Raw genomic sequence first — 17022 nt, 5'->3', positions numbered from 1 at the left:
TAATATATAGTGAGTGTTCTGAATAGAATAATTTATCCTCAAGATTGAGAAGTTATAACTCATGCTCATTTTTCTCCAACACCGAGGTATTTTTCCTCACATTAGATAAGACAAATGATTGTACGAACATGTATATTTAATATGCTGCTAATCAAATACAGTAACCATGTGCTGTTCCATAGTTCACTAGTTGATACTCTTATATTTGGAGAAAGTTAAAGTACACAGTTTGGAAAATATATTACAAATGGTTTAATCTTTTGGAAATTTTTCTAATCAGTGAAAATGATCAGAAAGATTCGAAATGTATCAGTTCTACTAAATCATAGCCAACTACTAATTATTTGTTCCAATCATGAGTATTTGCTATCTGGCATGGGCAATCCAGAATATCTTATTTGCCAGATATCATGAATATTAATATTTGCCTCTGAAATGTATCATAAAATCTTTTAGTAGCCATTTTAAGATCCCAATTAATTTTTTCATATGCTATTATGTTGGCTTTTATTCCCTAAGCCTACACCAAAAGATGTCAGTAAGTGACAGCCCAGGTGCATGCTGCCGGCCAGGGAAGTCATTTTGGCATTTTAATTTGTTATGTGGATAATCTAGGGTTAACTATGTCTTTCTTGTTTGTGAGTTTTTAAAGAGAAGAAAGATTATCTTGAAGGATTTTTCTAGTACTAATCATTTCTGTCATAAGATAACTATTGTTAGCTTGGCAAAATCCCTCTCAGCATATTTTTCTCAAAAATAAAATGTTTCCAGTGTTTTGTTAATGGTAGAGTTCAGAATCAATAAACAAAAGAAACAAATATCAATCTCACATAATTCCATTATTAGTACTTGGAAATTAAAAGCATTCAAAGAAAAGCTATGTTTCATTTGAGATAATTATCCTCCCACTCCCACCCCCCCACCTGCAAATATTTCTACCCAGAGTTAAATGCCCTCTTCTCTAAGGCAAAACCACCTCTCTGCTCCTTACTCCATCAGGTACTTTCTGTGTTTCCTGTGGTTTCAATGTCTCCTTCTCCACTGGCGCCTTCTTTTCAGTTTATAAATAGATCAATAAAATGGGAGAAACTTTTCTGTTCTCTCATTACCACAACCCTCTCCTTCCCTTCACTACCAAACTGTGATCAGTGTCTGTACTTCCTTACCTTCTATTCATTCTTCAGTCCTATTGAACTCAGTTCTCTGCCTTCATTATGCCTCAAAAGCTGTTCCAACAAAGGTTACCAAAGCCTCCTAAATATCAAACGCAGTGGGCCTTTCATGGCATCTTAATGTGACCACTCTACAGCAATTTGACACTGGTAGCTCACTCTTTCCTACACCTTTTTTTCCTCCTAGTTCTCCTCCCACTTCTTTTTGGTTCCTTTACAAGCTCTTTTTTCCATCAGCTCCTTGAGTACCCTCCCGGCATGGTGGCTTCGTGGTGCTCTTCTCTTCTCACCGTCCCTCTTTTATCCACATGTGGAGGATTACTCATCCCAGCCCCCTCTTCTGAGCTCCACACTTCTGTGTTTAGCCAGCATTTCCAGTTGACATTCCACGTGCGCCTCAAATTCATCTGTACCCAGTCTCACACACCTGCTCTTCCTCATTTTGTTAAGGAACCATTGTCTGTATAGTAACCCAAACAAGAAACCTTGGTATAATCTTATACTGCTCTAAGATCTCATAGATCGCACTAAATTTTATTGGTTTAAGCTCTTAAATAGCTCTCAAGTATGCCTTCTTTTCTTTCTCTTCATTGTCAGTAACATCATTCAAGTATAGATTATTTTTCCTGTATGTTCCTGCAATAGCTCAACTGTGCTCCCTGCCTGTTGTTTAATGCTAAGAAGACATTAGTAGCATTCCTTATGTCCTGGACTAAGGAAACTTCCTGCTGACCAATAACCTGCTGCCTTCACTCTTGCCCTTCTCCAGTACCTTCTCCAAAATTTTTTTATTAATTTTTAAAAGGTTTTTCTAAATCTATGAAAAATTCTGTTTTATTGATTAAAAAAGTAATCATGTAACTCTCACTTCAAGTCATTTCATTTGTCAGGGCCTTCACGATAAGGTTCATTCTTCTTAATTTGGCACATGGACCCCATCTTTATATGAAATTTCCTGTCTCTTTAGCCTTTAAAAAAAGAAAAAGTTTGCTACCCACGTTCTGTGCCACAGCCATCGTGATCTTCATGCATTTTCCTGTGCCTGAACCTCTTTGTATGAAGCTTCCTTCTCCATGCATTATATTCTTCCCTTACTTTGTCATTTTACAAATTCCTATTTAATCCTCAAGTACTTTGCTTGTCTCCCTTTCAAGAGTTGCCTGATCAGTCTACCTAGTTAGAGTTAGATTTCCCCCCTTTTCATTGATCTTTGGCAGTCTTCTGGGGCACCGATCACACCATGTCGTTTGTACTGATTTACTTATCTGTCTCCCCATGATATAAGTTCATGTCTGACAGTTATGTGACTTTGAGCAAGTTACTTAACCTCTTTGCTCCCACTCCTCATCTGTGACATACAGATATGGTATCCTATATACAATCTACCTCGTAGGGGTATTGGAGGATTCAGTGAGATAGTAGATTATATATGCAAAGTCTCCAACGGTATCCTACATGCAGTAAGTGCCCTGGAAACCAGAACTAATAGAATGAAGTGCTTCATGTCTGAATTCCTCTATTAATTCCACAGTTTTTTTCCTACTCACTCCCCTCACCCCTGTTTTCCTTCATTCCTGGATACGTCAGCACCTTTACTCCGTACTTTCAATCAACAACATATGGATAAAAGTCTGTCCCTGAAAATTATGAAATAATCACCATTCGGTAAAAGGCATTTTTTTCCTCTCAGCCACTTCTCTTTGATTTTGTAGAAATGTATGTATTATTTCAAAAAAGTCACAAGTAAATTAACCATCACTTTCTTCCTGCCTCTGAGATGTGAAACATTATACTGAAATTGTACTTTAATAAATAGTAAAATCAATGCTCTTAAAAGCAACACGTTACATGGTATTAATGCTTTATAAAAAGGAAGTTTTGCTTTATTGTTTCCCCTGCCCTTCCTGCAAATAAAACATCTTGCCCCATCCTTATACACAGAATCCAAGAAACAATTGGAAAAATCTTTCATTTCCAGCTGTAGTGCATAGTAGTTGCTTAGGAACTTGTTTGTTTGGGTTCCTTCTCCTTCTGCCATGAGAGTTCCCTGTGATAGGAATTTTTTATAATATTGTCACATGGTGTTCCAAGTTCCGACTAGAGTAAATAAAAGCAGTGTATTTGTTTAAAAGAAGAAAAATGTAAGTTATTTCTTACTAGTAGACTGCTCTCACAAGCACGCCTCCATCAACTGTCTTTCCTTCCTAGTCTTCTCTTCCACCCTCTTTCTCACTCTCTATCCATATGTATCTTTTAGAGCTGGCTGCAGACCTTCTCCCTGCTTCACATTAAGAGGCATGTGTTCAGCCCCTGGAAAATGACTGCTTGTCTCTGTGTCATTAATTCAGCTCCAGGTACCCTGGCTTCAGCTCCGTACATTCAGTATAATGTTTGCCATTTTAGAGGCTGGGATGAGGGGCTGATGTCATACAGTTAGTTTTGCTGCAAGAATATATTTCTGCAGGTTAAAGTCATTCTTTTTTTCACTCAAATGCATCCTCCATATCAATAGTGTTTAAAATAATGTGTGGCATCATCTGAATAGCTGGTTAAAACAGATTGCTGGGTTCCTCCCCAGAGTTTCTGATTCAAGGGATCATGGGAGAAGCCTGAGAATCTGCATTCTAAAAAGTTCCCCGATGATGTTGATGTTACTGGTGTGGGGACCACAGTTGAGAACCACTGCTCTAGACACTGTTTCACATCAATTACCTGCCTGTTAAATTGCTGATATTCAGGTTTTGAAAGTGTCATCACACTTAGATAAATTTGAACCAGTCCTAGTTTGTACTTATAAAAATGTCATGCATCTTTCAAAATCTAAAAAGCCAAAACAATACAAATTTGATATATAAAAAGCCAAAACAACACAAATTTGAAATAACCCATTTCTAGTCCTTATTCTTCTACAAAATAATGATTAAGAAAAACAGTCTATATGGATCACTGAGAGATTATTGAAAGTCTGCAGAACTGCTCTAGTTTTCAGCACTCTGACTTTGTTTGTGTACCAGAGCTAAGGCTATATAATTACTTCTGTATTCTACTATTTATTTTAAAATAGTTTAAGCTTTTGCCTCTCATAGTTCAAAACAAAAAAAAAAGCTTGTAGTTACTGAAATTTTAGTTTTGAGGCCCTAGTTGCCCAATAGACTATTTTCAATGAAGGAAAGAAAAGTATATATTAATTTCCTCTACATCGTCCATAATTCAGTAGTTATCACCTGATGTGCTGAGGCAGCTTAGTAAACTTTGCAATAGCATTTTGCAGCACCCAGTGACTGGGGCTGGAATTATTAGTTGTTGATGATGGCCGTGTCTCCGTGCCTTCTTTCTGCTGGATTTCCAGCTTACTACAGACTTTCTCAAGGAACAATACAAAATTATTCATGAGCCTTGGAAATTATGCACACAATTGATTATGAAAATGTACTAGTAACCTAATTGTAGAATTCCTCTGTTATACAGCACAAATATATTTAAATAGGCCTTCAAAGACTCCAAGAATTAGAGCATGCTTAGGTTTTTTTCTTGTATATTTTGAATTGCTGCTAATATTTTATTTTAGTTCAATCAAATTGTATCCTATGCATATTTACATCAATATGTGAATATGTAGTTGCATATAGTTTTCTGATATATTTACATACAAATATACCTATATATCTCTACATAAAATAACTGGTTTTATAGTATTTTATCATATCACAAGTAATCTGGCCTGCATTGTCAATGAATAGCTCATTTTTTTTCATCTATAACTATTGGATTTTACCCATCAACTCTAATATAAGGTATTATGGAGAAAACACAGATCCCTTTATATACATGACATATTTTTTCTACATAATTCATCCCAAGGCTATTAAAAGATTTGGGTTTTGTTTATTTGTTTCAATATGTTCCAAAGGGCCAGCCCTTCATCACACATCTACAACAAAGCCCTTTATGTTGTTGCCTTTAGTCCTGGAGTGCAGTCCTTTTCTGCAGCACCACGTTGTATAGTCACGTAATACCTTGATTTATAACTAGGTTGTAATCCAAATAGGAAACAGGTGGAATCACAACTGGGTATGGTGCCTTGGATATTAATGGCTTGGCTCAGCAGTGGAATTTCTAAAGCTGTATACACTTTTTTTCCTCTTAATTATGCATTCATTAAAAGCTTTTATACCCAACAGAATAAAGTAAATATTTTTTGATCTCCATAGCATGCTCCCAGACTGTAGATTTGCACAGCAGGGTCTTGATAATCTGAATAAATTGTATTTCCCCAAGGAGTTTATCTTTCAAATAAGGTCATAAAGAAATGCAGCTCCTCCATCCTTAGATTTCTCCATGCGCCTTTTCTATGATGTGTAATACAGGGCATGGGAACCAGAATATGTGATAGTAATACGTACTGGATGATGGTCCAGTATAATGTCTCACCTCTTCTCCTTGTTTATTTCTGGTGAAGTGTTTTTTAAATACAGAAGAATAATTGAACTTACATGACAACTATGATTTTTATGGATATTTGTAGAAAAACAAAGTCCATATTAGACATTCAGTGTTGTTTTTCCCCTCACCCAGTCAGTGAATAAAATTTATGGAATATCTAAAGCTATAGTTTAAGCACTGTTGTAGCATTTTTAAAAGAGAATAATAATGAAAGCCACCGTTTGTTGAACATTTACCCCATGAAAGGCACTTTACAAATATTTTTGGGAATCTTTACCACAGATCTATTTTTTAGATGAGAAAATTAAACTCAGGGAAGTTAACCATTTGCTGAGGCCATCCAGATGGACCAGCTTCAAATGATGTGCTTTTCCTACAACTCCAAAGTAAAAATGCAGCCAGTTCCTTATCCCCACAACTATGACCTAGTGAAAGAGACAGGGAAAGTATAAAATTATAAATGCAAATAATGGGCACAACCAGTTGCACTTATAATTTTTCTAAGTCATAAAGAATAAGATGGCAATGTACCTGATAGCGAATGGTAGTAGCTTGAAAATAGCATATGATTTGTGAGAAGTTTAGGCAGTAACTTTCTCTCTCTCTCTCTCTGGACTGCAATATTTATCTCCAGTGCAGCTAACATTCTAGGCATGTACTTTTAAATATTTTAATTATTTAAATATTAAAATACTTTAAAATGTATTATTGAACAAATTATTTAAATATTAAAACATTTAAAATATTTTTAAATATTTAAATATTTTAGAGGAGCAGGAGAATATGTTTTATTGTAAACTAAAATAAAAACAATAAAAGTTGAATTTTAAAGTTCTGATATATTTTCTTACCTACCCATTATTTATCAGTCAGAGTTGATTAAGTAGCTGCTTTGTGAAGACAGAGAGGAAAACCTATAAAGAAATATAGATACAGCTGGGGAGAAAGTATGTAATGACTGATAAGGGGTTAAGTAGATGATACTGGTAGCTCCTGCAAATAGAAGTCAGAAGAGGGAATGATCCTTTCAGCTGGTGTGGCCTGGCTTTCTTAGGAAGTGGACTCTGTACTTGGTTGTCTCTCACCAGGAGGAGAAGAGCATTTATAATACAGAACTTCTCTTTTCTTCCACGCTTTTTAAAGTCTGTTCAATCAGTCTTTAAATGCTTCATAAACAGTAACCATTTGTGACAAAGATTCTTAGGGTTCTCCTTATTGTCTAAAGGAAAACCATGAGCATTCAGTTCCACTTGGCAAACAGCATGGAAATTTATATATTTCTGGTTATCACTAAATACCAAGAGAAGTAAGGTTCTTTTTCACCATTCTGAAGAGGGAAAAAATACCTAACATGTGAAAAGCTGGAAGACCCAAGATTCACTGTAGAAGCTAGGCCCGATGCATCCAGCACTACAACTGGGTCTTCCACCGTATTTACCAATTGTATGAAAATCCTGGTGTGTAGTTAGCATCAGGAGAGAATTCCTTAAGTTCAGATCAAATATTTGAGAGCACCTTCCTCAGTTAATCATGAAAGATCTGTTCCTTCTACATAATTATAAAATCCTACCTATAACCAAACTGTCATTTCCTCTTTCCATTTGAGTCATGGATGTATTTAAAAACAAAACAAAACAAAACAAACTTAAAAAGTATATTGCTTTCAAAAATTCATAAGCCAACATATTTTTCAATTACAGTGTATGATGAAGTTGTTATGATTGGCATTGTACAAAAAGGATACAAAAAGCATAAGACGTAAAACCTATTTTTACTAGTTTACTAGGAACATTTTTACTTATTGGAAGATATATGCATGAATGACTTAGAGACAAGTTAGTGACAGGAGATTTGAAGTGGGAAGCATGAGGATTCAGTCAGTGACATAGGGTTTCATATTTACTATGTCCAACCTGGTATTTGGTTCCTAGCAGCAACTACAATGTTTTTTTTAAAATCTGGCTTTTAGTTAACATTGCTAAAAAATCAAACCATACTGGTTTCATATGCTGAGTGGATGTATCAGACTATTTGTAATAGATTTGGAAATAGTTGTTTAAAAAAGATTTCTTTGCTTCCATAACATTTCATTTAGAGTAATCCTCCAAATGTGATATAATATCAACATTTTATAATAGAACTTCATTTTTCATGGGTGCTAATACATGCTGGGCATAGAAGCTGCTGTTTCCTGGCCATCTTTATCTGTAGTAAAGTACTGACATGTGATACTTAAGGTGACATTTTGAAGGGCAGTATAAGTGAAGGGCATCAATAATTGGAAATGAAAGATTATAATTATAATGATAAAACACAGCATTGTTAAAATGGTCACATCTGTTGAGTGTCATTACTCAGAAAGATCTGGACTCCTGTTCAATTTGGGGGAAAATTTAGGAAATCAAAATGGCATTACTTTTATTTTGACCTTGAGAGAAGTAATTATTTTGAACACAAGTCATAGTTTTCAATACTGATAGTATAGGTCAATGATGCTTATTTTTGTTTCACAAGTTAGTCAAGTTCTCAGAGCTAAATGAAGCACCAAGAGAAACGGGAATATGTGAGACCCTATTTGGCATGGATATCCTTAGTAGTAAATCAGAGCATCTTGATCAGATTTCCACATCTCGTTAATTTATCAAAGGCTCCTAGATTTGAGGAAGAGTATTTGTGGGACAGATATTGGGGTAGTCTGCAGTAGACAGTCACAAGACAACAAATATTTTCTGTGTTCTGTATAATTCCTGTGCCAGAGCAATGATAAAACTGTGGTGCTGGATGGCAAGGGGTTACTGATAGTCAGGCCAGGGGACATGTGGGTATGGCTATGATTATGTATTAGAAATATGCATTATTGATTCTCAGCTTGTATTACTATTGGCACACATCAAGACTCATTTCTTAGGTGTGGTGTACATAAGCTAGGCTGTGGGTTATGTGCAGTGAACTGTAGACTCCAGCTCTAAGGCTATATACATTTTTCTCCCATTCATGAAAGTGTGTTAGAATGTGAGTGAGTCCTGGTGACATTAGTTCAGGGATAGGCTTAAATCTGCTCTAAAGTTTAAAATAAAGCCTTGTATGAATTAATTATTAGTACCTCCTTAATTGAGATGTTGAGAGCTGCTAATACAACGGCCAGTCACTGCTACAGATGAGAACCCTACTAGGGGACATACAAAGGCTGACATTTGTCATTCTCTTTCTGCCTCCTCTAGTTTGGGAAGAGTGATATAAGGGCCATAGGGTTTACCCACAGCCCCCAAACTGCCCTACTTCCTCACACTCAGGTCCTTACCACCTGATAATTTGCCTCAAAAATGTAATCACATTTGAATATAACCCAAAAGAAGACAGACAGTATTTGCCTTTCTCATGCTCTCTTTTCCCTATCATATTCAGTAGTTAAACTGGGAAATAACTATTTTAATGATTTAATTAAGGAAATAGACCACACAGAAAGACTGAATATGGAGAATATGTAAGGTTTAAGAATTACTGCATTTGGGAAACTGGTGTTTATTCCATAGCTAGTATAATATTGGGGACACATTTTATGGCTCTTTTTCTGTTGTTTAACTTGTTATTCACTCTATAAGAAACAAATAGAAGGGGGAGAGAAGCCAAATAGCCCTAAACCAAAGGAAAATAAATACTATTTAAAAAGAGTCCCCAAAGAACAACAATGTATATATCATTATTCTGAATAGAAACTAAATTTCAAGTGAGAAGCAATGTGACAGAAATGAAACCTTTTTAGGAGAAAAAAAAAGGATTTTTCTTTTACTCAAGAGAGTTTCGTGTTGCTGAGCTATAATTTCCATTCAAAACTACTGCCTCTACTCTGGCACTTGGATTTTTAAGTCACAATGTCAGAGAACAGAGACAATCTCATAATTAGGACAACATATCATTTGAAAAGGTACTTTGATCTGAATAGCCAATTGATAGAGGAAATAATTCTCTCTTGGACTGAAAAAAAAAGTCGAGGTAGATTAAAAATTTCTTTTTCACAGTAAAGCTGTTATATTGCAGTTGTTTATTTACACTTTGAACTCTAGCCATTATTGCCAATTTTCTTACCTGGAAAACACTGAATGGCCACTGACTTTGCCTTTGTGTATATGTGTAGGAAGACCCAATGATGTATGAAAAAATGACCTTGTTTTGATGATGTTCAGAATTGGACAGGCATGTTGGACAGACATAGCCTGTTCTGGTCTTGCTTAGTTATAAGTAAAAAGAAAAAGCTCACAAACATTCTTTCATTAAACTGATATATATTGAGCATCTGTTCCCTGAGACCAAGGATACATTATAATCCTTGGCACCAAGGAGGGAGACTGATCAATAATCAAAGGATGCCAATAGTGACAGGCGCTGTGCTAGAAATCTTTAGAGGGCAGGGTGAAGGCACAGAAGCGGAAGTGGTCAATTTGGACAGAACCAGGGGAGCTTACAAGGCAAAATGGATTCATTCATTCAACAAGTGTGGCTTGAGCTCCTATAATGTGCCAGGCACTGTTTTGGGCACTAGGAATATAGCAGTGAATATAAGAGACTAGTCCTTCCTCCCGTAGAACATCCTTATTGGGGGCTGGAGGATAAACACATTGTAAATCAGTAGGCAAATAAATGCAGAGAATAATTACTTATAGTGATGAGTGGTAAAAGCAAATATAATGGAGTAATCTGCTGGAGGGTGACATGAAGAGGAAGTGGGATGTACTAATTTAGATAGGATGGTCAGCCAAAACAATGGAAACATGATTTTGTTTCCATTGTTCCATAGGAATTTTGTGTATATTGCTTCCTCTGTTTGAAACATTCTCCCTGCAATCCCAGCCCCATCCTGTTTTAAAATGCAGGTTTTATTATTATTTAGGTACGGTGAAGCCAACAGATCAGGAGACAACTGCCATTGAAAAGGTACTTTATTATTCATCGTTCCAAAGAGGAGGGGGCATGGTCAGGAGGCAGAAGAAGCAAGGGGAAAGCATGGACATGATCTTTTATTGTGGCATCTACAGGAAAGCCAGGACAAGGCAGGGTAATCAGGCTTATGATTGTCTAGTTTGAACAGTGTGAGCAGGATTTGAGGCATACAGGCTCTGTCTAGTTGTCTAGTACTTGGCCCTGCACTGAAAAGGGCAAAGGGATATTGCCTCCTGGAGTATAAGAGCCAGATACAGGAGGGAGTTCAGAGTATGGGCTCTGGACTGGTTGGTGTGCATATGCAGGGTGCACTTTTGAGCAAGTTCTTTGCTATTTCTCAAAATTGGCTAGCCCTGGGAAGGGCAGTCTCTCCCCTTCAGTGAGGCCCTGAAATCCAGAGCCTCAAGAATACAGAAAATGCAAAAATATAGTTAATACACATCCCACCCCCAACCTTTGTCAAGTTAACATTCCCTTTAGCTATCAGCTCCTTGTGGCTTCTCAGGAAAGTCTACTAACTTTTCACTCCAGGTCAAATCCATTATGGGTATTCATAGCCCTATCATCTACCCTCTATAGCCTTTACCATTTATTTGTTATAATTTTACATTTAATTGTAATACGTTTTAATTAATGGCTCTCTCTTCCAATAGACCGTACATTCTATGAGGCCTGGAACTTGCCTATTTTCCCTCATCATTTTATTGCCAGTACTTGGTGTGTTCCTGGTACATGATGTGACCGTGTAGGCCCTTGTAATGGCTGCAGCCAAGTCAAGGTGGATGGGATTGTTACACTGCAGGGTAAGAAGGTCAGCAGGGTCCAGGTTATGGCTGGTTATGCAATGATACTGAGTGTGGACTTAACCATAGGCAAATGGGAATCTAATAATGGGTATTAAACAGGTGTTATCAGTATGATCAGATTCTTGTAAAAGGAGAAGATAGAAAGTTTGATACTGGAGACAGGAATGGTAATTCAGGACCCTGCTGTAGGAAGTCTGGATGGGAGATGACGAGGAACAGAACAAGAAATGCTAAGGAAGAGCAAACAGGATTTGGTGGCTGACTGTATATGAGGGAAGAAAATGGGCCACCTTTTGGGACCCTGATGTGGGTGGCTGAATGTAGTAATTCTCTAAGAGAGGGGGTACAGGAGAGGATGCAGGTTTGCAAAAAATAAGTTCAGTGTAAACATGTTGAGTTCAGTATGGCTGTGGAATATCCAAGACATATTCTCTTACAGGCGATTGGAAAAATGAATTCAGAGCTTATGAGAGAAGTTTGGGCTAGTGGTATAGATGTGACAGTCATTAACATATAATAAGTTTGTAATGCAATTGTATGGTTTTTACTTTGGCCAGCCTCCTTTTCCATGACTTAATGGTACAGCTTATTTAAGACTTTGTTTCTAAAAGGACCACATTCTTCATTTTGATCTCCTTTATCAGTGATGAATCAAGGCTTATGGATGCCAAACAACAATGCTCAAATATACTTTATTGTTCCTTGCCCACCAAATCCACTCTCTGTTTTCATGTGCCAAGCTGTGTGGTAAGTGGTTTTCGTTCATTATTCCCATGACAACCCTATGAACTGGTTGAACTTTCCATTTTGTGAATAGGAAGTAGTGGAGGTTCAGTGGTCAACACAAGGTCATGGTCAACGGTAAGTGTTAGAGCTGGATTTGAACCAGGTCTGCCTGATTCTGTGGCCCTTGGGTTGCCTTGGATTGCCTCCAAGTTCCAGGGGCTGTCGATGATTTGTTCTGCCTCTGACTGTAATGATTTATTATTCTTTTTTTTCTATAATGTAAAAGACTTCTTTCAAAAAAGTCTGGAAGTTTTGTATATGTATGTGTGTATGTATATATATAAATACACATATATATTTATGTATATATAAAAAACATTAATAATGATTATCTCTGCATGGTAAAATATGAATGATTTTTGTTTTCTTATCCATACTTTGTATTTCCTGAATTTTATGAAGTGAACATTTATTACTTTTTATAACCAGAAACATAATGGCACTATTTTTATAACAGCGATAATTTTTTCTCCAGGCACAGTGTTATAGGTGGGCATTTAATGCAATTTAGCCATTGCTTCCCACTCCCCCCATTACGTTAATGGGAATCCTTAAAAGCAGCATTATAGATGATTATTTTGCTTACACATGGTCTTAGCCAGAAGGACAGAAGTGATGATTTTGCTTAAAGCTTACGAAGCCCATCTGCCCCAATAGGAGGAATGTATATTGTGGCATCGTGACCTCAATGAAGGTGGTTTTTCTCTTCTCCCTCAACTCCACACTTTACGCAGTTTAACTACTGAGGTGCTAATTATTCATGCAAGGGGAATGGAAATTTTTGACATGTATAGAAAGCGCTGTAGATTTTGGGAAATTATGTTTTTAAGTAGAAGAGAGGAGAAATGAAAAGGTAAACATAGGTAACAGACTTTTAACTGATGTTTCTTTTGTACATGAACGTATGTCAGTTGGGTTCCCTTTTGCTGTTCATTTAGTCATTGACACGTCCATTTTTTTTAGCTTTCTTAGTTCTCCATTAATACAAAATGCTTGTTAGATTAGATAAGGGGGGTATATAAAATTATACCCTGAGAAAATGAAAACATTTCAGGACTATAGAAGCGAGTGTTAAATAATCACCTTCAAAAGAAACACAGCAAAGAAGCACAATTGTTTAAATTCTCAATTAAATTAATTCTCTGGTTCTTTGTAGTTTTGAATTGGCCTGCCTTTAAGTTTTAGGCTTCTAATTAGATGAAACGCAATGTCTCTCTATAAAGATGCTTAAGAAGGAATATTTGGTTGTTGCTACATAATCCAGTCCCAAACATAGGTGTATACACCTTTTTGGCAGAACAAGTGGGAAAACCCTTGCTCCTGAGCTGTGCCTGTCCACCTTGTGCTTCGCAGAAATTAGTCATTTCTACTTCTGCTTCTGCTTCTCCATGCGATGCCACCAGGTGCTACCTCAGGACCTTGAGTCATGCCCTGGGCATGTGCCTGGGTACCTGAAAGGCACTGACAACAACTCCCTCACCCATCCCTGCTCCCACCCCATCATGCTTCAGGGGTACTGCAGAGTAGTTTCCTGGGACACTGAAATTGTATCCAGGGCCTTGAAACAGGTAAACTTCTTCATAGATGTACTGACCATGAATAACTTCTTTATCTAGCAGAGATGGTCCTAAAGTTTGCTATGGAAGCTCTATGTGCAAACTTTCCTCCCAGAGTAGAATTTACTAATCCTAAAAAGTAAGATTTGGAGAACAGATTTAAACATTACTTGAAAAAGTTGGTGCTGGAGTCAAAATCTTCAGTATTCCTTTGATAAAATCTGCTGAATGAGAAGCCAGGATGTTTTGACTGAATGGCTGTGAGTGGACCCTTACATATTTGAGTCGCATTGGATTTTTGTGGTCATCTATAGTAAACTTCATTTTAAAGATAAGTATTTACTCCTTTTCAACTGTGTTGGCAAATAGAGCTATTAAGCACCAGAATCTTATGGCTGATTCCTGAAGTCATTTGGCTTGACTCCTGTTAGGAAGATAATTAAAGTGTCATCTCCCATCAAAAGGCATATAATCCAAAGTAAAAATAATAATAATAATAATAATAATAATAATAATAATAATCAGGTGGTTGTGGTGATGATGCAGCTCTTAGGTATTTTTACAATATCTTTATTATTCATTTTATTATTTACAACAGCATTGTCCAATAGAAACATAATAGGAGCCACCTATATAATTTAAAATTTTCTAGTAGCTTCATTAATAAAAGTTAAAAAGAAATAGGTGAAATTAATTATGGTAATATATTTAACTCACTATATCCAGAATAATATAATCTCAACAGATAATCAATATGAAAATGTTAACGAGATAACTTATATTCTATTTTTCTTACTCCTTGCATTCAATATGTCTGTAACACTTATACATCTCAAATCAGACTGGCCACATATCAAGTGCTCAATAGCTACATGTTGCTAGTGGCTACCATGTTGGACAGCACAAATTTAGAACATATTTCTTTAAACTTCCAAATATTATAGAAATAAATATATTAGAATAGAAATATTTTAGAAAGCATTCTTAATTCTTCAACTAAAAAAGGGGAAAACGTATGTTAAACATTACAAGGACAGTGAAGTAAAATAGCTATCTGATGGTATCATATTCTGCATTCCTTAACCTATTGGAAAATATAGCTCACATATTAATAATTATAAATTTAAAATATGAGGAGGAACTGGGATGCAGCCCACTCGCATTCTGCTTGAAATAGCTAGGTTTTGTATTAGCAAACCTGTGTGCCCACTCTGATTCTTGCAGTTATAAGACAGAGGTTCCACAGGTGTCATGGCTCGTTGGGGGCATTATTGTAGAGCCCTGGTTATGAGTTTGAGAACTCATAGAGATGAATAAAATCCCCCCGAATAAAGATTGCTACAGAAACTCTTTGAAAAAGAGGGAAGAATTGTCATTGGTTGTCTGAATTTTTGAGTCTAATAAAAACAAAGAACAATTATAAATCATCCATATTAGGTGGATTCAATATAGAATTATTCAGGGCGGAAATTTTTTCTGTGAGATTTCTTCATTTCCTGCGACCTCACATGTAAAAATCTGTGTTTTAATTTCATTGAATCAGGATGGATTGCTTTTACTCAAAGATGTACTTAATTTGAAGTTTTGGAAAAAGAGTCTGTCTTCATAAAGTTTGTGTCATCTACTCGTGACTCCCACTTTACCTGCCCTCACATTATCTTTAGCAGACAAAAACATCACCTAAGAGCTATAACATATGGTAAGGATAGAAAAATCATCTTTATTGGTAAAATGTTTCTAAAATGTGGCCAAGTAACATTTCAATCAGTGAAACCAGAAACTTCTTTCAATCCCTTCATTAAGATGTGTTTAAATATATGGGTTTTAAGAGGGACAAAGTGAAGAGAAATGATGAATTCAAGAAAAGCAGTTCGCCCAGAGCCTTTTAATGAAGAGTTTTTCAGACATTCTCGATGGAGTGCCACCCCATCGACCCCACTCCTTTCATGCAAACCTTAGTCAATCTGAATTTCTTCCCTGCTCTTTTGGATTGATTTCTAAGAGATCTCTTTTTTCCCCCATTTTAATTTTTTTGGCTCACAGGAATTAAATAGCTTTAATTACTTGGATCTGTACAGACTTGCTGACCTCTTTAACCTCACTTTGTTGGAGAAGGCAGTGATCGATTTCTTAGTGAAACATCTCTCTGAACTCCTGAAGAGTCGCCCTGAAGACGTTCTAACACTTCCTTATTGTCTGCTTCAGGAGGTCCTGAAGAGTGACCGCCTGACCTCCCTGAGCGAAGAACAGATCTGGCAGGTAAGGGTGCTCTGCATGGGTCTCTCTTGGTGTGGAGAGGGCATGAAATGATTAAAAGTTAAAGGTCTGAGGAACAATGACAGTATGTTGTTTGGTTTGGTCCTCATTGGACTCAAGTCTTCGAAGTCACGCTCCCCTGATGGACAGATGATTGGAGAACACCAGCCCTTGAGGCTTGGAGGCCTGTGCCTGCTCAGCTTAACTCAGAATTGCAGGTGAGCTTCCTCAGATCCTTTCTGTGGCTTCCCCAAACCCTCAGGAGGTTACATCAGAAAGAGTCAAGGGTTTTTTTATTCTCCTGATAAAAATAGTTTCTTAAACAGAAACAAAAGAGTGGATTTTCAAGTGCTATTAATACAGTGGAATCAGATCAGTGGAATCAGAATAAATTCTGTGCTTTCCTGTAAACAATTCAGAAACATTTCTTTGTTGCAGCAGAGAGCAGCTGAGACCTTAAGTGAAACAAAGCTCTACTTGCACTGCATCAGAAAAATCTTTCTCCTTAGTTTATTCTGCATTCATTGCTATTTTCCTAAGCCCTGCCTTTTCCCCTCTCATAGCATTCTTTTCAAATATCCTTTATCTGGGGTACAGGAGGATGTTTTGCATTTTCAAGTTGACTATTCAATTTAAATCCTTTGCCTAGTGTCTATCCTTGAAGACTCCACATGGTATCTTTGAGAAACAGTCAGAGCCCATCTTTCCTCTTTCATCTTACACTCTCTGTCTCAGTCTCTGAAGCACTGGCTGGACATCTTGTTACTTCTAGGGCAGCATACTTTCAAGGTTTCATGATCATTTGGAAAATATTTTTATACAGAATTCAAGGGAAAGTATGAAGTCGTCTTTTAGCTGATTAGACAGTAAATTCCTGGTATCTTATCAAATGACTTTCAGAGAATACTGTTATTCTGGCCAAAACAGACAGAGATAACTATTAATAATCCAGACCCTGACTCTACTGATTGATAAATTTCCTGATATCTTTTTCCCTTCTTTCTTTCTCTCTCTCTCTCTCTCCTTCCTTCTTTCCTTCCTTCTTTCCTTCCCTCCTTCCTTCCT

General features: G+C 36.7%; 1 protein-coding gene across 15 annotated transcripts in view; it reads left to right on the top strand.

The window, feature by feature from the left end:
• KLHL32 (kelch like family member 32) overlaps positions 1–17022 on the top strand; it is a 184215-nt gene that overhangs the window by 102627 nt on the left and 64566 nt on the right. For 9 of the 15 annotated variants that reach the window (XR_005650746.1, XR_005650747.1, XM_039853186.1 and 6 more), the window contains one exon: positions 15745–15960. Coding sequence is in view for 11 of the 15 variants with exons in the window: in XM_039853186.1 (XP_039709120.1) it covers positions 15745–15960 (216 nt within the window). In the remaining 4 variants the exon portion in view is untranslated. Of the gene's footprint in view, positions 1–10507; positions 12107–15244; positions 15401–15744; positions 15961–17022 lie in introns of those variants that run through there. The other 6 variants (XM_039853192.1, XM_039853191.1, XM_039853193.1 and 3 more) reach the window with 6 other exon arrangements.

This window comes from Pteropus medius, unplaced genomic scaffold, assembly GCF_902729225.1.
Source record: "Pteropus medius unplaced genomic scaffold, Ma_sr-lr_union100, whole genome shotgun sequence".
NCBI lineage: Eukaryota > Metazoa > Chordata > Mammalia > Chiroptera > Pteropodidae > Pteropus > Pteropus medius.
Note: the sequence above shows the minus strand (reverse complement) of the source record. Positions and strands in the feature narration are given on the sequence as shown.